We start from the raw sequence: 26,122 nt of genomic DNA on the forward strand, positions 1-26,122 counted from the left end.
TTAAACCCCCCCCAGGGACCCCCCCCAACCCTTTATATCTCCCCCCAGAAAACCCACAGCCCCCCCCAGGACCCCCCCCCGGCCCCCTCACAGCCCTCCCAAGAGCCCCCCCATCCACTCAAAACACCCCCAAGAGCCCCCCCAACCCCTTAAACCCCCCCCCAGGGACGCCCCCAACCCTTTACAGCCCCCCCGCAAAAACCCCCAGACCCCCCCCATCCCCTTAAAGACCCCCCCCCGGCCTTCTCACAGTCCCCCCAACCCCTTACAACCCCCCCCAAGAGCCCCCCCCGGACCCCCCCATCCCCTTAAAGACCCCCCCGGGGCACCCTCACCCCCCCTTGTGCCCCCCCAGGACCCCCCCATGCCCCTTCAACCCCCTCCCCACCTTTGGGCCCCCCCCCCCCCCTTGCCCTTATCCCCCCTCCCACCCCCTTAAACCCCCCCCCAAAAGACCCAGGGGTCCAGTGGGGGGGGGTGTTTCGCACTAATTACCCCCCCCCCACTAATTTCCCTGTCGTCCCCCCCCCAGCTCTCCGCAGCCGTTTCCCTCTGGGCGCCCTCGGCACGGTGAGTGTTTTGGGGAGGGGGGGGAGCGGTTGTAGGGAGTCTGGGGGTGCCCCTAAACCCCCCCCCCCTAAAAAAAAATTTGCGTGTGTGTGTCCCCCCCCCAGACTCCCCCGCCCCGGCGGGGGCTGGCGGCGGAGGCGAAAAAAACGTACGTGAGGGACAAACCCCACGTCAACGTCGGCACCATCGGCCACGTCGACCACGGGAAGACCACCCTGACGGCCGCCATCACCAAAAGTGAGGGGGGGGGCAAAAAAAAGTGGGGCTGGGGGCGAAAAACGGGGGTTTTAGGGCAGAAAAAGGGGGGGTAGGACCCCAAAAAGTGGGGCTGGGGGCACAAAAAGGGGGTTAGGGGGACAAAAGGGGGGGTTGCGGCAGGAAAAGGGGGGGTAGCACCCCCAAAAGCGGGTCTGGGGGCAGAAAAAGTGGGGCTGGGGCAGAAAAAGTGAGGGTAGGATCCCAAAAAAGGGGTTGGGGACACAAAAAGTGGGGCTGGGGGCACAAAAAGGGGGAGTGGGGGGGAAAAGGCAGGGTTAGGACCCCAAAAAAAAAGGGGCAAAAAAAGGGGCAGTGGGGGCTCAAAAAGGGGTTGGGGGCAGGAAAAATGGAGGGTAGGACCCCAAAAAGGGGGGGTAGGACCCCCAAAAGTGGGGCTGGGGGTTCAAAAGGGGGGAGTGGGGGGCTCAAAAAAGGGGGTTGGGGGCAGAAAATGGAGGGTAGGACCCCAAAAAGTGGGGCTGGGGGCAGAAAAAATGGGGTTGGGGCAGAAAAAGTGGGGGTAGGATCCCAACAAAGGGGGTTGGAGGCACAAAAAGGGGGTGTAGGACCCCAAAAAGGGGGAGTGGGGGCAAAAAAATGGGGCTGGGGGCACAAAAAGGGGGACTGGGGGGAGAAAAGGGGGGTTTAGGGCAGAAAAAGGGGGGGTAGGACCCCAAAAAGGGGGGCTGGGGGCACAAAAAGTGGGGCTGGGACACCCAAAGGTGGGGCTGGGGACGCAAAAAGGGGGTTGAGCATTCAGAAAAGGGGGGTTTAGGGCAGAAAAAGGGGGGGCAGGACCCCAAAAAGTGGGGCTTGGGGCTCAAAAAGGGGAAGTGGGGGCTCAAAAAGGGTGTTGGGGGCAGAAAAATAGGGGGTAGGACCCCAAAAAGTGGGGGTTGGGGGCTCAAAAAGGGAGGGTTGGGGCAGAAAAATGGGGGGGTAGGACCCCAAAAAGTGGGTTGGGGGCACAAAAAGTGGGGTTGGGGGCACAGAAAAGGGGGAGTGGGGGCTCAGAAAGGGGTTTGGGCAGAAAAATGGGGGATAGGACCTCAAAAAGTGGGGTTGGGGGCTCAAAAAGGAGGGGTTTGGGGCAGAAAAATGGGGGGTATGACCCCAAAAAGTGGGGCTGGGGGCACAAAAAATGGGGTGGGGGCAGAAAAAGTGGGGGTAGGACCCAAAAAAGGGGGTTGGGGGCACGAAAAGGGGGGGGTAGGATCCCAAAAAGTGGGAGTGGGGGCTCAAAAAGGGGGTTGGAGGCAGAAAAAAATGGGGGTAGGACCCCAAAAAAGGTGGTTGGGGGCAGAAAAAGTGGGGGAAGGGCCTCAAAAGTGGGAGTGGGGCACAAAAAGGGGGTTGGGGGCACAAAAAGGGGGTTGGGGGCAAAAAAAAGTGGGGCTGGGGGTTAAAAAGGGGGGAGTGGGGGCTCAAAAAGGGGGTTGAGGGCAGAAAAAGTGGAGGTAGGACCCCAACAAAGGGGGTTGGGGGCAAAAAAAGGGGGAGTGGGGGCAGAAAAGGGGGGTTAGGGCAGGAAAAGGGGGGCAGGACCCCAAAAAGGGAGTTGGGGGCAGAAAAAGTGGGGTAGGACGCCAAAAAGTGGGAGTGGGGGCACAAAAAATGGGGTGGGGGCAGAAAAGTGGGGTAGGACCCCAGAAAAGGGGTTGGGGGCAAAAAAAAGTGGGGCTGGGGGTTCAAAAGGGGGGAGTGGGGCACAAAAGGGGGGGTAGGACCCCAAAAAAGGGAGTTGGGGGCACAAAAAGGGGGAGCGGGGGCTCATAAAGGGGGGGTTAGGGCAGAAAAAGGGGGGTAGCACCCCAAAAAAAGGGGTTGGAGGCACCAAAAAGGGGAGTGGGGGCTCAAAAAGGGAGTTGGGGGCAGAAAAATGGGGGGCAGGACCCCAAAAAAGGGGAGTTGGGGGCACAAAAAGTGGGGCTGGGGGCAAAAAAGGGGGAGTGGGGACTCAAAAGGGGGGATTGGGGCAGAAAAAGGCGGGGTAGGACCCCAAAAAGGGGGGGTAGGACCCCCAAAAGTGGGGCTGGGGGTTCAAAAGGGGGGAGTGGGGGGCTCAAAAAGGGGGTTGGGGGCAGAAAAAGGGGGGGGTAGGACCCCAAAAAGGGGGCTAAGGGGCAAAAAAACGGGGCTGGGGGCACAAAAAGGAGGGTGGGACCCCCAAAAGTGGGGGTAGGACCCCCAAAAGTGGGGCTGGGGGTTCAAAAGGGGGGAGTGGGGGCTCAAAAAGGGGGTTGGGGCAGAAAAGGGGGGGGTAGGACCCCAAAAAGTGGGAGTGGGACCCCAAAAAGTGGGGCTGGGGCACAAAAAGTGGGAGTGGGGGCACAAAAATGGGGTTAGGGGAGAAAAAGGGGGGGTAGGACCCAAAAAGTGGGGCTGGGGGCTCAAAAAGGGGGATAGGACCCCAAAAAGGGGAGGTGGGACCCCAAAAAGGCAGGGTAGGGGGTGCAAAAAGGGGGGTGGGACCCCAAAAAGGGGGAGTGGGGGCACAGAAAGGGGGTTGGGACCCCAAAAAGGGGGGTAGGACCCCCAAAAGGGGTGGTAGGGGGCACAAAAAGGCAGGTGGGACCCCAAAAAGTAGGAGCAGCACCCCAAAAAGGGGGGGTGGGACCCCAAAAAGGGGGGTTAGGACTCCCAAAAGGGGGGGGACACCCCAAAAAGGGGTGATGGGGGTATAAAGGGGGGGTGGGACCCCCAAAAGTAGGATTAGAACCCCAAAAAAGTGGGGGTGGGACCCCAAAAAGGGGGGTGGGGGTATAAAGGGGGGTTAGGACCCCCAAAAAGTGGGGGGGACACCCCAAAAAGGGGTGATGGGGGTATAAAGGGGGGGTGGGACCCCAAAAAAGGGGGACTGGGGGCACAAAAAGTGGGTTGGGACCCCAAAAAGGGGGATACCCCAAAAAAGTGTGGTGGGACCCCAAAAAGGGGGTAGGACCCCAAAAAAGGGTGGTGGGGGCACAGAAAGTGGGGGTGGGACCCCGAAAAGGGTGGTGGGACCCCCAAAAGTGGGGGTGGGACCCCAAAAAAGGGGGTAGGACCCCAAAAAGGGTGGTGGGGGCACAAAAAGGGGGGTAGGACCCCGAAAAAGCGGTGGTGGGGGTATAAAGGGGAGAGTGGGACCCCAAAAGGGGGATTAGGACCCCAAAAAGTGTGTGGGGGACACCCCAAAAAGGGGTAGGGGGGTATAATGGGGAGGGTGGGACCCCAAAAAGGGGTGGTGGGACCCCAAAAAATGGGGAGTGGGGGCACAAAAAGTGGGGGTGGGACCCCAAAAAGGGGGTTGGGACCCCAAAAAAGGGGTGGTGAGGGCACAAAAAGTGGGTTGGGACCCCCCAAAAAAGGGGTGGGACCCCAAAAAGGGGTGGTGGGATCCCAAAAAGTGGGGGTAGGACCCCAAAAAAGGGGAAGTGGGGTGCACAAAAAGGCAGGTGGGACCCCAAAAAGGGGTGGTGGGACCCCAAAAAAGGGGATAAGACCCCAAAAAAGGGGGAGTGGGGGCACAGAAAGTGGGGTTGGGACCCCAAAAAGGGGGTTGGGACCCCAAAAAGGGGGTTAGGACCCCAAAAAAGTGGGGTTGGGACCCCAAAAAGTGGGTTGGGACCCCAAAAAGGGGTGGTGGGACCCCCAAAAAGGGGTGGTGGGATCCCAAAAAGTGGGGGTAGGACCCCAAAAAAGGGGAAGTGGGGTGCACAAAAAGGCAGGTGGGACCCCAAAAAAGGGGATAAGACCCCAAAAAAGGGGGAGTGGGGGAACAAAAAGGCAGGTGGGACCCCAAAAAGTGGGGGTGGGACCCCAAAACGGGGGGTAGGACCCCAAAAAAGGGGGGTAAAACCCCAAAAAAGGGGCAGCAGGGGCACAAAATGGGGTTAGGACCCCAAAAAGTGGGGTTAGGACCCCCAAAAGTGGAGGGTACACCAAAAAAAAGGGGTGGTGGGACCCCAAAACAGGCGCAGATGTGGGGTTGGCATCACAAAATGGCGGCGGGGCGGCGGTCAGCAAAGAGGAGGAAGCTCCCCCAAAATGGGGGTGACCCCCCTCAATTTTTTTAAGTTTTTTAAAATTTTTTTGTCGTTTTTTGCCTCAAAAAAAAAAAAGTCCTGTCGGCGTCCGGCAGCGCCCAGTTCCGTCGTTACGAGGAGATCGACAGCGCTCCCGAGGAGCGGGCCCGCGGCATCACCATCAACGCCGCCCACGTGGAGTACGCCACCGCCCGCCGCCATTACGCCCACACCGACTGCCCCGGCCACGCCGACTACGTCAAGGTCAGGGACAAAAAACCAAAGAAAAAAACAAAAAAACCCCCCAAAAAAACCCGCGATTCGCAACCCCAAATCCGCCCCGTCTGTGTGGGTGGGGTCGCGCACCCAACTTTATCTGTTTTGGGGTGTTTCTCCTCATTTTGAGGTGTCCGTCCTCCCTTTTGGGGTGTCCATCCTCCATTTTGGGGTGTCCGTCCTCCATTTTGAGGTGTTTCTCCTCATTTTGAGGTGTCCATCCTCCATTTTGAGGTGTTACTCCTCATTTTGAGGTGTCCATCCTCCATTTTGGGGTGTCCATCCTCCATTTTGAGGTGTTACTCCTCATTTTGGGGTGTCCGTCCTCCATTTTGAGGTGTCCATCCTCCCTTTTGGGGTGTTTCTCCTCATTTTGAAGTGTCCATCCTCCATTTTGAGGTGTTACTCCTCATTTTGAGGTGTCCGTCCTCCATTTTGGGGTGTCCGTCCTCCATTTTGAGGTGTTCCTCCTCATTTTGAGGTGTCCATTCTCCGTTTCAGGGTGTCTGTCATCCGTTTTGGGGTGTCCGTTCTCCATTTTGAGGTGTCCGTTCTCTTTTTGGGGTGCCCGTCCTCCGTTTTGCAGCGTCTCTCATCCATTTTGGGGTGTTTCTCCTCCATTTTGGAGTGTTCCTCCTCATTTTGGGGTGTCCGTCCTCCATTTTGGAGTGTCTGTTCTCTTTTTGGGGTGTCCATTCTCCATTTTGGGGTGTTCTTCCTCATTCCGTGGTGTCCGTTCTCCATTTCGGGGTACGTGGAGTACGCCACCGCCCGCCGCCATTACGCCCACACCGACTGCCCCGGCCACGCCGACTACGTCAAGGTCAGGGACAAAAAACCAAAGAAAAAACCAAAAAAACCCCCCAAAAACCCCGCGATTCGCAACCCCAAATCCGCCCCGTCTGTGTGGGTGGGGTCGCGCACCCAACTTTATCCGTTTTGGGGTGTTTCTCCTCATTTTGAGGTGTCCGTCCTCCCTTTTGGGGTGTCCATCCTCCATTTTGGGGTGTCCGTCCTCCATTTTGAGGTGTTTCTCCTCATTTTGAGGTGTCCATCCTCCATTTTGAGGTGTTACTCCTCATTTTGAGGTGTCCATCCTCCATTTTGGGGTGTCCATCCTCCATTTTGAGGTGTTTCTCCTCATTTTGAGGTGTCCATGCTCCATTTTGGGGTGTCCATGCTCCATTTTGAGGTGTTACTCCTCATTTTGAGGTGTCCGTTCTCCATTTTGAGGTGTCCATCCTCCCTTTTGGGGTGTTTCTCCTCATTTTGAGGTGTCCATCCTCCATTTTGAGGTGTTACTCCTCATTTTGAGGTGTCCGTCCTCCATTTTGAGGTGTCCATCCTCCATTTTGTGGTGTTCCTCCTCATTTTGAGGTGTCCATTCTCCGTTTCGGGGTGTCTGTCATCCGTTTTGGGGTGTCCGTTCTCCATTTTGAGGTGTCCATCCTCCATTTTTGGGATGTTTCTCATCCATGTTGCGGTGTCTCTCATCTATTTTGGGGTGTTCCTCCTCCATTTTGGAGTGTTCCTCCTCATTTTGGGGTGTCCATCCTCCATTTTGTGGTGTTCCTCCTCATTTTGAGGTGTCCATTCTCCGTTTCAGGGTGTCTGTCATCCGTTTTGGGGTGTCCGTTCTCCATTTTGAGGTGTCCGTTCTCTTTTTGGGGTGCCCGTCCTCCGTTTTGCAGTGTCTCTCATCCATTTTGGGGTGTTTCTCCTCCATTTTGGAGTGTTCCTCCTCATTTTGGGGTGTCCGTCCTCCATTTTGGAGTGTCTGTTCTCTTTTTGGGGTGTCCATTCTCCATTTTGGGGTGTTCTTCCTCATTCCGTGGTGTCTGTTCTCCATTTCGGGGTACGTGGAGTACGCCACCGCCCGCCGCCATTACGCCCACACCGACTGCCCCGGCCACGCCGACTACGTCAAGGTCAGGGACAAAAAACCAAAGAAAAAACCAAAAAAACCCCCCAAAAAAACCCGCGATTCGCAACCCCAAATCCGCCCCGTCTGTGTGGGTGGGGTCGCGCACCCAACTTTATCCGTTTTGGGGTGTTTCTCCTCATTTTGAGGTGTCCGTCCTCCCTTTTGGGGTGTCCGTCCTCCATTTTGGGGTGTCCGTCCTCCATTTTGAGGTGTTTCTCCTCATTTTGAGGTGTCCATCCTCCATTTTGAGGTGTTACTCCTCATTTTGAGGTGTCCATCCTCCATTTTGGGGTGTCCATCCTCCATTTTGAGGTGTTTCTCCTCATTTTGAGGTGTCCATCCTCCATTTTGGGGTGTCCATCCTCCATTTTGAGGTGTTACTCCTCATTTTGAGGTGTCCGTTCTCCATTTTGAGGTGTCCATCCTCCCTTTTGGGGTGTTTCTCCTCATTTTGAAGTGTCCATCCTCCATTTTGAGGTGTTACTCCTCATTTTGGGGTGTCCGTCCTCCATTTTGAGGTGTTCCTCCTCATTTTGAGGTGTCCATTCTCCGTTTCAGGGTGTCTGTCATCCGTTTTGGGGTGTCCGTTCTCCATTTTGAGGTGTCCGTTCTCTTTTTGGGGTGCCCGTCCTCCGTTTTGCAGCGTCTCTCATCCATTTTGGGGTGTTTCTCCTCCATTTTGGAGTGTTCCTCCTCATTTTGGGGTGTCCGTCCTCCATTTTGGAGTGTCTGTTCTCTTTTTGGGGTGTCCATTCTCCATTTTGGGGTGTTCTTCCTCATTCCGTGGTGTCTGTTCTCCATTTCGGGGTACGTGGAGTACGCCACCGCCCGCCGCCATTACGCCCACACCGACTGCCCCGGCCACGCCGACTACGTCAAGGTCAGGGACAAAAAACCAAAGAAAAAACCAAAAAAACCCCCCAAAAAAACCCGCGATTCGCAACCCCAAATCCGCCCCGTCTGTGTGGGTGGGGTCGCGCACCCAACTTTATCCGTTTTGGGGTGTTTCTCCTCATTTTGAGGTGTCCGTCCTCCCTTTTGGGGTGTCCATCCTCCATTTTGGGGTGTCCGTCCTCCATTTTGAGGTGTTTCTCCTCATTTTGAGGTGTCCATCCTCCATTTTGAGGTGTTACTCCTCATTTTGAGGTGTCCATCCTCCATTTTGGGGTGTCCATCCTCCATTTTGAGGTGTTTCTCCTCATTTTGAGGTGTCCATCCTCCATTTTGGGGTGTCCATCCTCCATTTTGAGGTGTTACTCCTCATTTTGAGGTGTCCGTTCTCCATTTTGAGGTGTCCATCCTCCCTTTTGGGGTGTTTCTCCTCATTTTGAAGTGTCCATCCTCCATTTTGAGGTGTTACTCCTCATTTTGGGGTGTCCGTCCTCCATTTTGAGGTGTTCCTCCTCATTTTGAGGTGTCCATTCTCCGTTTCAGGGTGTCTGTCATCCGTTTTGGGGTGTCCGTTCTCCATTTTGAGGTGTCCGTTCTCTTTTTGGGGTGCCCGTCCTCCGTTTTGCAGCGTCTCTCATCCATTTTGGGGTGTTTCTCCTCCATTTTGGAGTGTTCCTCCTCATTTTGGGGTGTCCGTCCTCCATTTTGGAGTGTCTGTTCTCTTTTTGGGGTGTCCATTCTCCATTTTGGGGTGTTCTTCCTCATTCCGTGGTGTCCGTTCTCCATTTCGGGGTACGTGGAGTACGCCACCGCCCGCCGCCATTACGCCCACACCGACTGCCCCGGCCACGCCGACTACGTCAAGGTCAGGGACAAAAAACCAAAGAAAAAACCAAAAAAACCCCCCAAAAAAACCCGCGATTCGCAACCCCAAATCCGCCCCGTCTGTGTGGGTGGGGTCGCGCACCCAACTTTATCCGTTTTGGGGTGTTTCTCCTCATTTTGAGGTGTCCGTCCTCCCTTTTGGGGTGTCCATCCTCCATTTTGGGGTGTCCGTCCTCCATTTTGAGGTGTTACTCGTCATTTTGAGGTGTCCATCCTCCATTTTGGGGTGTCCATCCTCCATTTTGAGGTGTTACTCCTCATTTTGAGGTGTCCGTCCTCCATTTTGAGGTGTCCATCCTCCCTTTTGGGGTGTTTCTCCTCATTTTGAGGTGTCCATCCTCCATTTTGAGGTGTTCCTCCTCATTTTGAGGTGTCCATTCTCCGTTTCAGGGTGTCTGTCATCCGTTTTGGGGTGTCCGTTCTCCGTTTTGAGGTGTCCGTTCTCTTTTTGGGGTGCCCGTCCTCCGTTTTGCAGTGTCTCTCATCCATTTTGGGGTGTTTCTCCTCCATTTTGGAGTGTTCCTCCTCATTTTGGGGTGTCCGTCCTCCATTTTGGAGTGTCTGTTCTCTTTTTGGGGTGTCCATTCTCCATTTTGGGGTGTTCTTCCTCATTCCGTGGTGTCCGTTCTCCATTTCGGGGTACGTGGAGTACGCCACCGCCCGCCGCCATTACGCCCACACCGACTGCCCCGGCCATGCCGACTACATCAAGGTCAGGGACAAAAAAACAAAGAAAAAAACAAAAAAAAAACCCCAAAAACCCGTGATTCGCAACCCCAAATCCGCCCCGTCTGTGTGGGTGGGGTCGCGCACCCAACTTTATCCGTTTTGGGGTGTTTCTCCTCTTTTTGAGGTGTCCGTTCTCCCTTTTGGGGTGTCCGTCCTCCATTTTGACGTGTTACTCCTCATTTTGAGGTGTCCATCCTCCATTTTGGGGTGTCCATCCTCCATTTTGAGGTGTTACTCCTCATTTTGAGGTGTTACTCCTCCATTTTGAGGTGTCCATCCTCCCTTTTGGGGTGTTTCTCCTCATTTTGAAGTGTCCATCCTCCATTTTGAGGTGTCCGTCCTCCATTTTGAGGTGTTCCTCCTCATTTTGAGGTGTCCATTCTCCGTTTCAGGGTGTCTGTCATCCGTTTTGGGGTGTCCGTTCTCCATTTTGAGGTGTCCGTTCTCTTTTTGGGGTGCCTGTCCTCCGTTTTGCAGCGTCTCTCATCCATTTTGGGGTGTTTCTCCTCCATTTTGGAGTGTTCCTCCTCATTTTGGGGTGTCCGTCCTCCATTTTGGAGTGTCTGTTCTCTTTTTGGGGTGTCCATTCTCCATTTTGGGGTGTTCTTCCTCATTCCGTGGTGTCCGTTCTCCATTTCGGGGTACGTGGAGTACGCCACCGCCCGCCGCCATTACGCCCACACCGACTGCCCCGGCCACGCCGACTACGTCAAGGTCAGGGACAAAAAACCAAAGAAAAAACCAAAAAAACCCCCCAAAAAAACCCGCGATTCGCAACCCCAAATCCGCCCCGTCTGTGTGGGTGGGGTCGCGCACCCAACTTTATCCGTTTTGGGGTGTTTCTCCTCATTTTGAGGTGTCCGTCCTCCCTTTTGGGGTGTCCATCCTCCATTTTGAGGTGTCCGTCCTCCATTTTGAGGTGTTTCTCCTCATTTTGAGGTGTCCATCCTCCATTTTGAGGTGTTACTCCTCATTTTGAGGTGTCCGTCCTCCATTTTGAGGTGTCCATCCTCCCTTTTGGGGTGTTTCTCCTCATTTTGAGGTGTCCATCCTCCATTTTGAGGTGTTACTCCTCATTTTGAGGTGTCCGTCCTCCATTTTGAGGTGTTTCTCCTCATTTTGAGGTGTCCATCCTCCATTTTGAGGTGTTCCTCCTCATTTTGAGGTGTCCGTCCTCCATTTTGAGGTGTCCATCCTCCATTTTGTGGTGTTCTTCCTCATTTTGAGGTGTCCATTCTCCGTTTCGGGGTGTCTGTCATCCGTTTTGGGGTGTCCGTTCTCCATTTTGAGGTGTCCATTCTCTTTTTGGGATGTTTCTCATCCATTTTGCGGTGTCTCTCATCTATTTTGGGGTGTTCCTCCTCCATTTTGGAGTGTTCCTCCTCATTTTGGGGTGTCCATCCTCCATTTTGAGGTGTTCCTCCTCATTTTGAGGTGTCCATTCTCCGTTTCAGGGTGTCTGTCATCCGTTTTGGGGTGTCCGTTCTCCATTTTGAGGTGTCCGTTCTCTTTTTGGGGTGCCCGTCCTCCGTTTTGCAGTGTCTCTCATCCATTTTGGGGTGTTTCTCCTCCATTTTGGAGTGTTCCTCCTCATTTTGGGGTGTCCGTCCTCCATTTTGGAGTGTCTGTTCTCTTTTTGGGGTGTCCATCCTCCATTTTGGGGTGTCCGTCCTCCATTTTGAGGTGTTTCTCCTCATTTTGAGGTGTCCATCCTCCATTTTGAGGTGTTACTCCTCATTTTGAGGTGTCCATCCTCCATTTTGGGGTGTCCATCCTCCATTTTGAGGTGTTACTCCTCATTTTGAGGTGTCCGTCCTCCATTTTGAGGTGTCCATCCTCCCTTTTGGGGTGTTTCTCCTCATTTTGAAGTGTCCATCCTCCATTTTGAGGTGTTACTCCTCATTTTGGGGTGTCCGTCCTCCATTTTGAGGTGTTCCTCCTCATTTTGAGGTGTCCATTCTCCGTTTCAGGGTGTCTGTCATCCGTTTTGGGGTGTCCGTTCTCCATTTTGAGGTGTCCGTTCTCCTTTTGGGGTGCCCGTCCTCCGTTTTGCAGTGTCTCTCATCCATTTTGGGGTGTTTCTCCTCCATTTTGGAGTGTTCCTCCTCATTTTGGGGTGTCCGTCCTCCATTTTGGAGTGTCTGTTCTCTTTTTGGGGTGTCCATTCTCCATTTTGGGGTGTTCTTCCTCATTCCGTGGTGTCCGTTCTCCATTTCGGGGTACTTGGAGTACGCCACCGCCCGCCGCCATTACGCCCACACCGACTGCCCCGGCCACGCCGACTACGTCAAGGTCAGGGACAAAAAACCAAAGAAAAAACCAAAAACAAACCCCCAAAACCCCGCGATTCGCAACCCCAAATCCGCCCCGTCTGTGTGGGTGGGGTCGCGCACCCAACTTTATCCGTTTTGGGGTGTTTCTCCTCATTTTGAGGTGTCCGTCCTCCCTTTTGGGGTGTCCATCCTCCATTTTGGGGTGTCCGTCCTCCATTTTGAGGTGTTTCTCCTCATTTTGAGGTGTCCATCCTCCATTTTGAGGTGTTACTCCTCATTTTGAGGTGTCCATCCTCCATTTTGGGGTGTCCATCCTCCATTTTGAGGTGTTACTCCTCATGTTGGGGTGTCCGTCCTCCATTTTGAGGTGTCCATCCTCCCTTTTGGGGTGTTTCTCCTCATTTTGAAGTGTCCATCCTCCATTTTGAGGTGTTACTCCTCATTTTGAGGTGTCCGTCCTCCATTTTGGGGTGTCCGTCCTCCATTTTGGGGTGTCCGTCCTCCATTTTGAGGTGTTTCTCCTCATTTTGAGGTGTCCATTCTCCGTTTCAGGGTGTCTGTCATCCGTTTTGGGGTGTCCGTTCTCCATTTTGAGGTGTCCGTTCTCTTTTTGGGGTGCCCGTCCTCCGTTTTGCAGCGTCTCTCATCCATTTTGGGGTGTTTCTCCTCCATTTTGGAGTGTTCCTCCTCATTTTGGGGTGTCCGTCCTCCATTTTGGAGTGTCTGTTCTCTTTTTGGGGTGTCCATTCTCCATTTTGGGGTGTTCTTCCTCATTCCGTGGTGTCCGTTCTCCATTTCGGGGTACGTGGAGTACGCCACCGCCCGCCGCCATTACGCCCACACCGACTGCCCCGGCCACGCCGACTACGTCAAGGTCAGGGACAAAAACCCAAAGAAAAAACCAAAAAAAACCCCCAAAACCCCGCGATTCGCAACCCCAAATCCGCCCCGTCTGTGTGGGTGGGGTCGCGCACCCAACTTTATCCGTTTTGGGGTGTTTCTCCTCATTTTGACGTGTCCGTCCTCCCTTTTGGGGTGTCCATCCTCCATTTTGAGGTGTCCGTCCTCCATTTTGAGGTGTTTCTCCTCATTTTGAGGTGTCCATCCTCCATTTTGAGGTGTTACTCCTCATTTTGAGGTGTCCATCCTCCATTTTGGGGTGTCCATCCTCCATTTTGAGGTGTTACTCCTCATTTTGAGGTGTCCATCCTCCATTTTGAAGTGTTACTCCTCATTTTGAGGTGTTACTGCTCCATTTTGAGGTGTCCATCCTCCCTTTTGGGGTGTTTCTCCTCATTTTGAAGTGTCCATCCTCCATTTTGAGGTGTCCGTCCTCCATTTTGAGGTGTTCCTCCTCATTTTGAGGTGTCCATTCTCCGTTTCAGGGTGTCTGTCATCCGTTTTGGGGTGTCCGTTCTCCGTTTTGAGGTGTCCGTTCTCTTTTTGGGGTGCCCGTCCTCCGTTTTGCAGTGTCTCTCATCCATTTTGGGGTGTTTCTCCTCCATTTTGGAGTGTTCCTCCTCATTTTGGGGTGTCCGTCCTCCATTTTGGAGTGTCTGTTCTCTTTTTGGGGTGTCCATTCTCCATTTTGGGGTGTTCTTCCTCATTCCGTGGTGTCCGTTCTCCATTTCGGGGTACGTGGAGTACGCCACCGCCCGCCGCCATTACGCCCACACCGACTGCCCCGGCCACGCCGACTACGTCAAGGTCAGGGACAAAAAACCAAAGAAAAAACCAAAAAAAACCCCCAAAACCCGCGATTCGCAACCCCAAATCCGCCCCGTCTGTGTGGGTGGGGTCGCGCACCCAACTTTATCCGTTTTGGGGTGTTTCTCCTCATTTTGAGGTGTCCGTCCTCCCTTTTGGGGTGTCCATCCTCCATTTTGAGGTGTCCGTCCTCCATTTTGAGGTGTTACTCCTCATTTTGAGGTGTCCATCCTCCATTTTGAGGTGTTACTCCTCATTTTGAGGTGTCCGTCCTCCATTTTGAGGTGTCCATCCTCCCTTTTGGGGTGTTTCTCCTCATTTTGAGGTGTCCATCCTCCATTTTGTGGTGTTCTTCCTCATTTTGAGGTGTCCATTCTCCGTTTCGGGGTGTCTGTCATCCGTTTTGGGGTGTCCGTTCTCCATTTTGAGGTGTCCATTCTCTTTTTGGGATGTTTCTCATCCATTTTGCGGTGTCTCTCATCTATTTTGGGGTGTTCCTCCTCCATTTTGGAGTGTTCCTCCTCATTTTGGGGTGTCCATCCTCCATTTTGTGGTGTTCCTCCTCATTTTGAGGTGTCCATTCTCCGTTTCAGGGTGTCTGTCATCCGTTTTGGGGTGTCCGTTCTCCATTTTGAGGTGTCCGTTCTCTTTTTGGGGTGCCCGTCCTCCGTTTTGCAGCGTCTCTCATCCATTTTGGGGTGTTTCTCCTCCATTTTGGAGTGTTCCTCCTCATTTTGGGGTGTCCGTCCTCCATTTTGGAGTGTCTGTTCTCTTTTTGGGGTGTCCATTCTCCATTTTGGGGTGTTCTTCCTCATTCCGTGGTGTCCGTTCTCCATTTCGGGGTACGTGGAGTACGCCACCGCCCGCCGCCATTACGCCCACACCGACTGCCCCGGCCACGCCGACTACGTCAAGGTCAGGGACAAAAAACCAAAGAAAAAAACAAAAAAACCCCCCAAAAAACCCGCGATTCGCAACCCCAAATCCGCCCCGTCTGTGTGGGTGGGGTCGCGCACCCAACTTTATCCGTTTTGGGGTGTTTCTCCTCATTTTGAGGTGTCCGTCCTCCCTTTTGGGGTGTCCATCCTCCATTTTGGGGTGTCCGTCCTCCATTTTGAGGTGTTTCTCCTCATTTTGAGGTGTCCATCCTCCATTTTGAGGTGTTACTCCTCATTTTGAGGTGTCCATCCTCCATTTTGAGGTGTCCATCCTCCATTTTGAGGTGTTACTCCTCATTTTGAGGTGTCCATCCTCCATTTTGGGGTGTCCATCCTCCATTTTGAGGTGTTTCTCCTCATTTTGAGGTGTCCGTCCTCCATTTTGAGGTGTCCATCCTCCATTTTGTGGTGTTCCTCCTCATTTTGAGGTGTCCATTCTCCGTTTCGGGGTGTCTGTCATCCGTTTTGGGGTGTCCGTTCTCCATTTTGAGGTGTCCATTCTCTTTTTGGGATGTTTCTCATCCATGTTGCGGTGTCTCTCATCTATTTTGGGGTGTTCCTCCTCCATTTTGGAGTGTTCCTCCTCATTTTGGGGTGTCCATCCTCCATTTTGTGGTGTTCCTCCTCATTTTGAGGTGTCCATTGTCCGTTTCAGGGTGTCTGTCATCCGTTTTGGGGTGTCCGTTCTCCATTTTGAGGTGTCCGTTCTCTTTTTGGGGTGCCCGTCCTCCGTTTTGCAGTGTCTCTCATCCATTTTGGGGTGTTTCTCCTCCATTTTGGAGTGTCTGTTCTCTTTTTGGGGTGTCCGTTCTCCATTTTGGGGTGTTCTTCCTCATTCCGTGGTGTCTGTTCTCCATTTCGGGGTACGTGGAGTACGCCACCGCCCGCCGCCATTACGCCCACACCGACTGCCCCGGCCACGCCGACTACGTCAAGGTCAGGGACAAAAAACCAAAGAAAAAACCAAAAAAACCCCCCAAAAACCCCGCGATTCGCAACCCCAAATCCGCCCCGTCTGTGTGGGTGGGGTCGCGCACCCAACTTTATCCGTTTTGGGGTGTTTCTCCTCATTTTGAGGTGTCCGTCCTCCCTTTTGGGGTGTCCATCCTCCATTTTGGGGTGTCCGTCCTCCATTTTGAGGTGTTTCTCCTCATTTTGAGGTGTCCATCCTCCATTTTGAGGTGTTACTCCTCATTTTGAGGTGTCCATCCTCCATTTTGGGGTGTCCATCCTCCATTTTGAGGTGTTACTCCTCATTTTGGGGTGTCCGTCCTCCATTTTGGAGTGTCTGTTCTCTTTTTGGGGTGTCCATTCTCCATTTTGGGGTGTCCATCCTCCATTTTGAGGTGTTACTCCTCATTTTGGGGTGTCTGTCCTCCATTTTGAGGTGTTCCTCCTCATTTTGAGGTGTCCATTCTCCGTTTCAGGGTGTCTGTCATCCGTTTTGAGGTGTCCGTTCTCTTTTTGGGGTGCCCGTCCTCCGTTTTGCAGTGTCTCTCATCCATTTTGGGGTGTTTCTCCTCCATTTTGGAGTGTTCCTCCTCATTTTGGGGTGTCCGTCCTCCATTTTGGAGTGTCTGTTCTCTTTTTGGGGTGTCCATTCTCCATTTTGGGGTGTTCTTCCTCATTCCGTGGTGTCCGTTCTCCATTTCGGGGTACGTGGAGTACGCCACCGCCCGCCGCCATTACGCCCACACCGACTGCCCCGGCCACGCCGACTACGTCAAGGTCAGGGACAAAAAACCAAAGAAAAAAACAAAAAAACCCCCCAAAAAACCCGCGATTCGCAACCCCAAATCCGCCCCGTCTGTGTGGGTGGGGTCGCGCACCCAACTTTATCCGTTTTGGGGTGTTTCTCCTCATTTTGAGGTGTCCGTCCTCCCTTTTGGGGTGTCCATCCTCCATTTTGGGGTGTCCGTCCTCCATTTTGAGGTGTTTCTCCTCATTTTGAGGTGTCCATCCTCCATTTTGAGGTGTTACTCCTCATTTTGAGGTGTCCGTCCTCCATTTTGAGGTGTCCATCCTCCATTTTGTGGTGTTCCTCCTCATTTTGAGGTGTCCATTCTCCGTTTCGGGGTGTCTGTCATCCGTTTTGGGGTGTCCGTTCTCCATTTTGAGGTGTCCATTCTCTTTTTGGGATGTTTCTCATCCATGTTGCGGTGTCTCTCATCTATTTTGGGGTGTTCCTCCTCCATTTTGGAGTGTTCCTCCTCATTTTGGGGTGTCCATCCTCCATTTTGTGGTGTTCCTCCTCATTTTGAGGTGTCCATTGTCCGTTTCAGGGTGTCTGTCATCCGTTTTGGGGTGTCCGTTCTCCATTTTGAGGTGTCCGTTCTCTTTTTGGGGTGCCCGTCCTCCGTTTTGCAGTGTCTCTCATCCATTTTGGGGTGTTTCTCCTCCATTTTGGAGTGTCTGTTCTCTTTTTGGGGTGTCCGTTCTCCATTTTGGGGTGTTCTTCCTCATTCCGTGGTGTCTGTTCTCCATTTCGGGGTACGTGGAGTACGCCACCGCCCGCCGCCATTACGCCCACACCGACTGCCCCGGCCACGCCGACTACGTCAAGGTCAGGGACAAAAAACCAAAGAAAAAACCAAAAAAAAACCCCCCAAAAAACCCGCGATTCGCAACCCCAAATCCGCCCCGTCTGTGTGGGTGGGGTCGCGCACCCAACTTTATCCGTTTTGGGGTGTTTCTCCTCATTTTGAGGTGTCCGTCCTCCCTTTTGGGGTGTCCGTCCTCCATTTTGAGGTGTCCATCCTCCATTTTGAGGTGTTACTCCTCATTTTGAGGTGTCCGTCCTCCATTTTGAGGTGTCCATCCTCCCTTTTGGGGTGTTTCTCCTCATTTTGAGGTGTCCATCCTCCATTTTGTGGTGTTCTTCCTCATTTTGAGGTGTCCATTCTCCGTTTCGGGGTGTCTGTCATCCGTTTTGGGGTGTCCGTTCTCCATTTTGAGGTGTCCATTCTCTTTTTGGGATGTTTCTCATCCATGTTGCAGTGTCTCTCATCTATTTTGGGGTGTTCCTCCTCCATTTTGGAGTGTTCCTCCTCATTTTGGGGTGTCCATCCTCCATTTTGTGGTGTTCCTCCTCATTTTGAGGTGTCCATTGTCCGTTTCAGGGTGTCTGTCATCCGTTTTGGGGTGTCCGTTCTCCGTTTTGAGGTGTCCGTTCTCTTTTTGGGGTGCCCGTCCTCCGTTTTGCAGCGTCTCTCATCCATTTTGGGGTGTTTCTCCTCCATTTTGGAGTGTTCCTCCTCATTTTGGGGTGTCCGTCCTCCATTTTGGAGTGTCTGTTCTCTTTTTGGGGTGTCCATTCTCCATTTTGGGGTGTTCTTCCTCATTCCGTGGTGTCTGTTCTCCATTTCGGGGTACGTGGAGTACGCCACCGCCCGCCGCCATTACGCCCACACCGACTGCCCCGGCCACGCCGACTACGTCAAGGTCAGGGACAAAAAACCAAAGAAAAAACCAAAAAAACCCCCCAAAAAAACCCGCGATTCGCAACCCCAAATCCGCCCCGTCTGTGTGGGTGGGGTCGCGCACCCAACTTTATCTGTTTTGGGGTGTTTCTCCTCATTTTGAGGTGTCCGTCCTCCCTTTTGGGGTGTCCATCCTCCATTTTGGGGTGTCCGTCCTCCATTTTGAGGTGTTTCTCCTCATTTTGAGGTGTCCATCCTCCATTTTGAGGTGTTACTCCTCATTTTGAGGTGTCCATCCTCCATTTTGGGGTGTCCATCCTCCATTTTGAGGTGTTACTCCTCATTTTGGGGTGTCCGTCCTCCATTTTGAGGTGTCCATCCTCCCTTTTGGGGTGTTTCTCCTCATTTTGAAGTGTCCATCCTCCATTTTGAGGTGTTACTCCTCATTTTGAGGTGTCCGTCCTCCATTTTGGGGTGTCCGTCCTCCATTTTGAGGTGTTCCTCCTCATTTTGAGGTGTCCATTCTCCGTTTCAGGGTGTCTGTCATCCGTTTTGGGGTGTCCGTTCTCCATTTTGAGGTGTCCGTTCTCTTTTTGGGGTGCCCGTCCTCCGTTTTGCAGCGTCTCTCATCCATTTTGGGGTGTTTCTCCTCCATTTTGGAGTGTTCCTCCTCATTTTGGGGTGTCCGTCCTCCATTTTGGAGTGTCTGTTCTCTTTTTGGGGTGTCCATTCTCCATTTTGGGGTGTTCTTCCTCATTCCGTGGTGTCTGTTCTCCATTTCGGGGTACGTGGAGTACGCCACCGCCCGCCGCCATTACGCCCACACCGACTGCCCCGGCCACGCCGACTACGTCAAGGTCAGGGACAAAAAACCAAAGAAAAAACCAAAAAAACCCCCCAAAAAAACCCGCGATTCGCAACCCCAAATCCGCCCCGTCTGTGTGGGTGGGGTCGCGCACCCAACTTTATCTGTTTTGGGGTGTTTCTCCTCATTTTGAGGTGTCCGTCCTCCCTTTTGGGGTGTCCATCCTCCATTTTGGGGTGTCCGTCCTCCATTTTGAGGTGTTTCTCCTCATTTTGAGGTGTCCATCCTCCATTTTGAGGTGTCCATCCTCCATTTTGGGGTGTCCATCCTCCATTTTGAGGTGTTACTCCTCATTTTGGGGTGTCCGTCCTCCATTTTGAGGTGTCCATCCTCCCTTTTGGGGTGTTTCTCCTCATTTTGAAGTGTCCATCCTCCATTTTGAGGTGTTACTCCTCATTTTGAGGTGTCCGTCCTCCATTTTGGGGTGTCCGTCCTCCATTTTGAGGTGTTCCTCCTCATTTTGAGGTGTCCATTCTCCGTTTCAGGGTGTCTGTCATCCGTTTTGGGGTGTCCGTTCTCCATTTTGAGGTGTCCGTTCTCTTTTTGGGGTGCCCGTCCTCCGTTTTGCAGCGTCTCTCATCCATTTTGGGGTGTTTCTCCTCCATTTTGGAGTGTTCCTCCTCATTTTGGGGTGTCCGTCCTCCATTTTGGAGTGTCTGTTCTCTTTTTGGGGTGTCCATTCTCCATTTTGGGGTGTTCTTCCTCATTCCGTGGTGTCTGTTCTCCATTTCGGGGTACGTGGAGTACGCCACCGCCCGCCGCCATTACGCCCACACCGACTGCCCCGGCCACGCCGACTACGTCAAGGTCAGGGACAAAAAACCAAAGAAAAAACCAAAAAAACCCCCCAAAAACCCCGCGATTCGCAACCCCAAATCCGCCCCGTCTGTGTGGGTGGGGTCGCGCACCCAACTTTATCTGTTTTGGGGTGTTTCTCCTCATTTTGAGGTGTCCGTCCTCCCTTTTGGGGTGTCCATCCTCCATTTTGGGGTGTTCTTCCTCATTCCGTGGTGTCCGTTCTCCATTTCGGGGTACGTGGAGTACGCCACCGCCCGCCGCCATTACGCCCACACCGACTGCCCCGGCCACGCCGACTATGTCAAGGTCAGGGACAAAAAACCAAAGAAAAAACCAAAAAAAACCCCCCAAAACCCGCGATTCGCAACCCCAAATCCGCCCCGTCTGTGTGGGTGGGGTCGCGCACCCAACTTTATCCGTTTTGGGGTGTTTCTCCTCATTTTGAGGTGTCCGTCCTCCCTTTTGGGGTGTCCGTCCTCCATTTTGGGGTGTCCGTCCTCCATTTTGAGGTGTTTCTCCTCATTTTGAGGTGTCCATCCTCCATTTTGAGGTGTTACTCCTCATTTTGAGGTGTCCGTCCTCCATTTTGGGGTGTCCATCCTCCATTTTGAGGTGTTACTCCTCATTTTGAGGTGTCCGTCCTCCATTTTGAGGTGTCCATCCTCCCTTTTGGGGTGTTTCTCCTCATTTTGAAGTGTCCATCCTCCATTTTGAGGTGTTACTCCTCATTTTGGGGTGTCCGTCCTCCATTTTGAGGTGTTTCTCCTCATTTTGAGGTGTCCATCCTCCATTTTGAGGTGTTACTCCTCATTTTGAGGTGTCCGTCCTCCATTTTGAGGTTTCCATCCTCCATTTTGTGGTGTTCCTCCTCATTTTGAGGTGTCCATCCTCCATTTTGGGGTGTCCATCCTCCATTTTGAGGTGTCCATCCTCCATTTTGGGGTGTCCATCCTCCATTTTGAGTTGTTACTCCTCATTTTGAGGTGTCCGTCCTCCATTTTGAGGTGTCCATCCTCCCTTTTGGGGTGTTTCTCCTCATTTTGAAGTGTCCATCCTCCATTTTGAGGTGTTACTCCTCATTTTGAGGTGTCCATTCTCCGTTTCAGGGTGTCTGTCATCCGTTTTGGGGTGTCCGTTCTCCATTTTGAGGTGTCCGTTCTCTTTTTGGGGTGCCCGTCCTCCGTTTTGCAGCGTCTCTCATCCATTTTGGGGTGTTTCTCCTCCATTTTGGAGTGTTCCTCCTCATTTTGGGGTGTCTGTCCTCCATTTTGGAGTATTCCTCCTCATTTTGGGGTGTCTGTCCTCCATTTTGGAGTGTCTGTTCTCTTTTTGGGGTGTCCATTCTCCATTTTGGGGTGTTCTTCCTCATTCCGTGGTGTCCGTTCTCCATTTCGGGGTACGTGGAGTACGCCACCGCCCGCCGCCATTACGTCCACACCGACTGCCCCGGCCACGCCGACTACGTCAAGGTCAGGGACAAAAAAACAAAGAAAAAAACAAAAAAAAACCCCCAAAAACCCGCGATTCGCAACCCCAAATCCGCCCCGTCTGTGTGGGTGGGGTCACGCACCCAACTTTATCCGTTTTGGGGTGTTTCTCCTCTTTTTGAGGTGTCCGTCCTCCCTTTTGGGGTGTCCGTCCTCCATTTTGGGGTGTCCATCCTCCATTTTGAGGTGTTACTCCTCATTTTGAGGTGTCCATCCTCCATTTTGGGGTGTCCATCCTCCATTTTGAGGTGTTACTCCTCATTTTGAGGTGTCCATCCTCCATTTTGGGGTGTCCGTCCTCCATTTTGAGGTGTTTCTCCTCATTTTGAGGTGTCCATCCTCCATTTTGAGGTGTTACTCCTCATTTTGAGGTGTCCATCCTCCATTTTGGGGTGTCCATCCTCCATTTTGAGGTGTTCCTCCTCATTTTGGGGTGTCCGTCCTCCATTTTGGGGTGTCCATCCTCCATTTTGAGGTGTTACTCCTCATTTTGAGGTGTCCGTCCTCCATTTTGAGGTGTCCATCCTCCCTTTTGGGGTGTTTCTCCTCATTTTGAAGTGTCCATCCTCCATTTTGAGGTGTTACTCCTCATTTTGGGGTGTCCATCCTCCATTTTGAGGTGTTACTCCTCATTTTGGGGTGTCCGTCCTCCATTTTGAGGTGTCCATCCTCCCTTTTGGGGTGTTTCTCCTCATTTTGAAGTGTCCATCCTCCATTTTGAGGTGTTACTCCTCATTTTGAGGTGTCCGTCCTCCATTTTGGGGTGTCCGTCCTCCATTTTGAGGTGTTCCTCCTCATTTTGAGGTGTCCATTCTCCGTTTCAGGGTGTCTGTCATCCGTTTTGGGGTGTCCGTTCTCCATTTTGAGGTGTCCGTTCTCTTTTTGGGGTGCCTGTCCTCCGTTTTGCAGTGTCTCTCATCCATTTTGGGGTGTTTCTCCTCCATTTTGGAGTGTCTGTTCTCTTTTTGGGGTGTCCGTTCTCCATTTTGGGGTGTTCTTCCTCATTCCGTGGTGTCTGTTCTCCATTTCGGGGTACGTGGAGTACGCCATCGCCCGCCGCCATTACGCCCACACCGACTGCCCCGGCCACGCCGACTACGTCAAGGTCAGGGACAAAAAACCAAAGAAAAAAACAAAAAAACCCCCCAAAAAACCCGCGATTCGCAACCCCAAATCCGCCCCGTCTGTGTGGGTGGGGTCGCGCACCCAACTTTATCCGTTTTGGGGTGTTTCTCCTCATTTTGAGGTGTCCGTCCTCCCTTTTGGGGTGTCCATCCTCCATTTTGGGGTGTCCGTCCTCCATTTTGAGGTGTTTCTCCTCATTTTGAGGTGTCCATCCTCCATTTTGAGGTGTTAGTCCTCATTTTGAGGTGTCCATCCTCCATTTTGGGGTGTCCATCCTCCATTTTGAGGTGTTACTCCTCATGTTGGGGTGTCCGTCCTCCATTTTGAGGTGTCCATCCTCCCTTTTGGGGTGTTTCTCCTCATTTTGGGGTGTCCATCCTCCATTTTGAGGTGTTACTCCTCATTTTGAGGTGTCCGTCCTCCATTTTGGGGTGTCCGTCCTCCATTTTGAGGTGTTTCTCCTCATTTTGAGGTGTCCATCCTCCATTTTGAGGTGTTACTCCTCATTTTGAGGTGTCCATCCTCCATTTTGGGGTGTCCATCCTCCATTTTGAGGTGTTACTCCTCATTTTGAGGTGTCCATCCTCCATTTTGGGGTGTCCATCCTCCATTTTGAGGTGTTACTCCTCATTTTGAGGTGTCCGTCCTCCATTTTGAGGTGTCCATCCTCCCTTTTGGGGTGTTTCTCCTCATTTTGGGGTGTCCGTCCTCCATTTTGAGGTGTTCCTCCTCATTTTGAGGTGTCCATTCTCCGTTTCAGGGTGTCTGTCATCCGTTTTGGGGTGTCCGTTCTCCATTTTGAGGTGTCCGTTCTCTTTTTGGGGTGCCCGTCCTCCGTTTTGCAGCGTCTCTCATCCATTTTGGGGTGTTTCTCCTCCATTTTGGAGTGTTCCTCCTCATTTTGGGGTGTCCGTCCTCCATTTTGGAGTGTCTGTTCTCTTTTTGGGGTGTCCATTCTCCATTTTGGGGTGTTCTTCCTCATTCCGTGGTGTCCGTCCTCCATTTCGGGGTACGTGGAGTACGCCACCGCCCGCCGCCATTACGCCCACACCGACTGCCCCGGCCACGCCGACTACGTCAAGGTCAGGGACAAAAAACCAAAGAAAAAACCAAAGAAACCCCCCAAAAAAACCCGCGATTCGCAACCCCAAATCCGCCCCGTCTGTGTGGGTGGGGTCGCGCACCCAACTTTATCCGTTTTGGGGTGTTTCTCCTCATTTTGAGGTGTCCGTCCTCCCTTTTGGGGTGTCCATCCTCCATTTTGAGGTGTCCGTCCTCCCTTTTGGGGTGTTTCTCCTCATTTTGAGGTGTCCATCCTCCATTTTGAGGTGTTACTCCTCATTTTGAGGTGTCCATCCTCCATTTTGGGGTGTCCATCCTCCATTTTGAGGTGTTTCTCCTCATTTTGAGGTGTCCATCCTCCATTTTGGGGTGTCCATCCTCCATTTTGAGGTGTTACTCCTCATTTTGAGGTGTCCGTTCTCCATTTTGAGGTGTCCATCCTCCCTTTTGGGGTGTTTCTCCTCATTTTGAAGTGTCCATCCTCCATTTTGAGGTGTTACTCCTCATTTTGGGGTGTCCGTCCTCCATTTTGAGGTGTTCCTCCTCATTTTGAGGTGTCCATTCTCCGTTTCAGGGTGTCTGTCATCCGTTTTGGGGTGTCCGTTCTCCATTTTGAGGTGTCCGTTCTCTTTTTGGGGTGCCCGTCCTCCGTTTTGCAGCGTCTCTCATCCATTTTGGGGTGTTTCTCCTCCATTTTGGAGTGTTCCTCCTCATTTTGGGGTGTCCGTCCTCCATTTTGGAGTGTCTGTTCTCTTTTTGGGGTGTCCATTCTCCATTTTGGGGTGTTCTTCCTCATTCCGTGGTGTCCGTTCTCCATTTCGGGGTACGTGGAGTACGCCAGCGCCCGCCGCCATTACGCCCACACCGACTGCCCCGGCCACGCCGACTATGTCAAGGTCAGGGACAAAAAAACAAAGAAAAAAACAAAAAAAAAACCCCAAAAACCCGCGATTCGCAACCCCAAATCCGCCCCGTCTGTGTGGGTGGGGTCGCGCACCCAACTTTATCCGTTTTGGGGTGTTTCTCCTCATTTTGAGGTGTCCGTCCTCCCTTTTGGGGTGTCCATCCTCCATTTTGGGGTGTCCGTCCTCCATTTTGAGGTGTTACTCGTCATTTTGAGGTGTCCATCCTCCATTTTGGGGTGTCCATCCTCCATTTTGAGGTGTTACTCCTCATTTTGAGGTGTCCGTCCTCCATTTTGAGGTGTCCATCCTCCCTTTTGGGGTGTTTCTCCTCATTTTGAGGTGTCCATCCTCCATTTTGAGGTGTTCCTCCTCATTTTGAGGTGTCCATTCTCCGTTTCAGGGTGTCTGTCATCCGTTTTGGGGTGTCCGTTCTCCGTTTTGAGGTGTCCGTTCTCTTTTTGGGGTGCCCGTCCTCCGTTTTGCAGTGTCTCTCATCCATTTTGGGGTGTTTCTCCTCCATTTTGGAGTGTTCCTCCTCATTTTGGGGTGTCCGTCCTCCATTTTGGAGTGTCTGTTCTCTTTTTGGGGTGTCCATTCTCCATTTTGGGGTGTTCTTCCTCATTCCGTGGTGTCCGTTCTCCATTTCGGGGTACGTGGAGTACGCCACCGCCCGCCGCCATTACGCCCACACCGACTGCCCTGGCCACGCCGACTACGTCAAGGTCAGGGACAAAAAACCAAAGAAAAAACCAAAAAAACCCCCCAAAAAAACCCGCGATTCGCAACCCCAAATCCGCCCCGTCTGTGTGGGTGGGGTCGCGCACCCAACTTTATCCGTTTTGGGGTGTTTCTCCTCATTTTGAGGTGTCCGTCCTCCCTTTTGGGGTGTCCATCCTCCATTTTGAGGTGTCCGTCCTCCATTTTGAGGTGTTTCTCCTCATTTTGAGGTGTCCATCCTCCATTTTGAGGTGTTACTCCTCATTTTGAGGTGTCCGTCCTCCATTTTGAGGTGTCCATCCTCCCTTTTGGGGTGTTTCTCCTCATTTTGAGGTGTCCATCCTCCATTTTGAGGTGTTACTCCTCATTTTGAGGTGTCCGTCCTCCATTTTGAGGTGTTTCTCCTCATTTTGAGGTGTCCATCCTCCATTTTGAGGTGTTACTCCTCATTTTGAGGTGTCCGTCCTCCATTTTGAGGTGTCCATCCTCCATTTTGTGGTGTTCTTCCTCATTTTGAGGTGTCCATTCTCCGTTTCGGGGTGTCTGTCATCCGTTTTGGGGTGTCCGTTCTCCATTTTGAGGTGTCCATTCTCTTTTTGGGATGTTTCTCATCCATTTTGCGGTGTCTCTCATCTATTTTGGGGTGTTCCTCCTCCATTTTGGAGTGTTCCTCCTCATTTTGGGGTGTCCATCCTCCATTTTGAGGTGTTCCTCCTCATTTTGAGGTGTCCATTCTCCGTTTCAGGGTGTCTGTCATCCGTTTTGGGGTGTCCGTTCTCCATTTTGAGGTGTCCGTTCTCTTTTTGGGGTGCCCGTCCTCCGTTTTGCAGTGTCTCTCATCCATTTTGGGGTGTTTCTCCTCCATTTTGGAGTGTTCCTCCTCATTTTGGGGTGTCCGTCCTCCATTTTGGAGTGTCTGTTCTCTTTTTGGGGTGTCCATCCTCCATTTTGGGGTGTCCGTCCTCCATTTTGAGGTGTTTCTCCTCATTTTGAGGTGTCCATCCTCCATTTTGAGGTGTTACTCCTCATTTTGAGGTGTCCATCCTCCATTTTGGGGTGTCCATCCTCCATTTTGAGGTGTTACTCCTCATTTTGAGGTGTCCGTCCTCCATTTTGAGGTGTCCATCCTCCCTTTTGGGGTGTTTCTCCTCATTTTGAAGTGTCCATCCTCCATTTTGAGGTGTTACTCCTCATTTTGGGGTGTCCGTCCTCCATTTTGAGGTGTTCCTCCTCATTTTGAGGTGTCCATTCTCCGTTTCAGGGTGTCTGTCATCCGTTTTGGGGTGTCC

General features: G+C 52.5%; 1 protein-coding gene across 1 annotated transcript in view; it reads left to right on the plus strand.

The window, feature by feature from the left end:
• Nucleotides 1-454: 454 nt before the first annotated feature.
• The window catches only part of TUFM (Tu translation elongation factor, mitochondrial), a gene marked incomplete at its 5' end in the record, with an annotated part of 43,711 nt that continues 18,043 nt past the window's right edge, over nt 455-26,122 (plus strand). The window contains 3 exons of the mRNA XM_069777907.1: nt 455-570; nt 675-807; nt 4,930-5,096. Of these exons, the coding sequence (XP_069634008.1) occupies nt 455-570; nt 675-807; nt 4,930-5,096 (416 nt within the window). The remainder of the gene's footprint in view (nt 571-674; nt 808-4,929; nt 5,097-26,122) is intronic.

Source organism: Haliaeetus albicilla, unplaced genomic scaffold, assembly GCF_947461875.1.
Source record: "Haliaeetus albicilla unplaced genomic scaffold, bHalAlb1.1 scaffold_185, whole genome shotgun sequence".
In the NCBI taxonomy this organism is placed as follows: Eukaryota; Metazoa; Chordata; class Aves; order Accipitriformes; family Accipitridae; genus Haliaeetus; species Haliaeetus albicilla.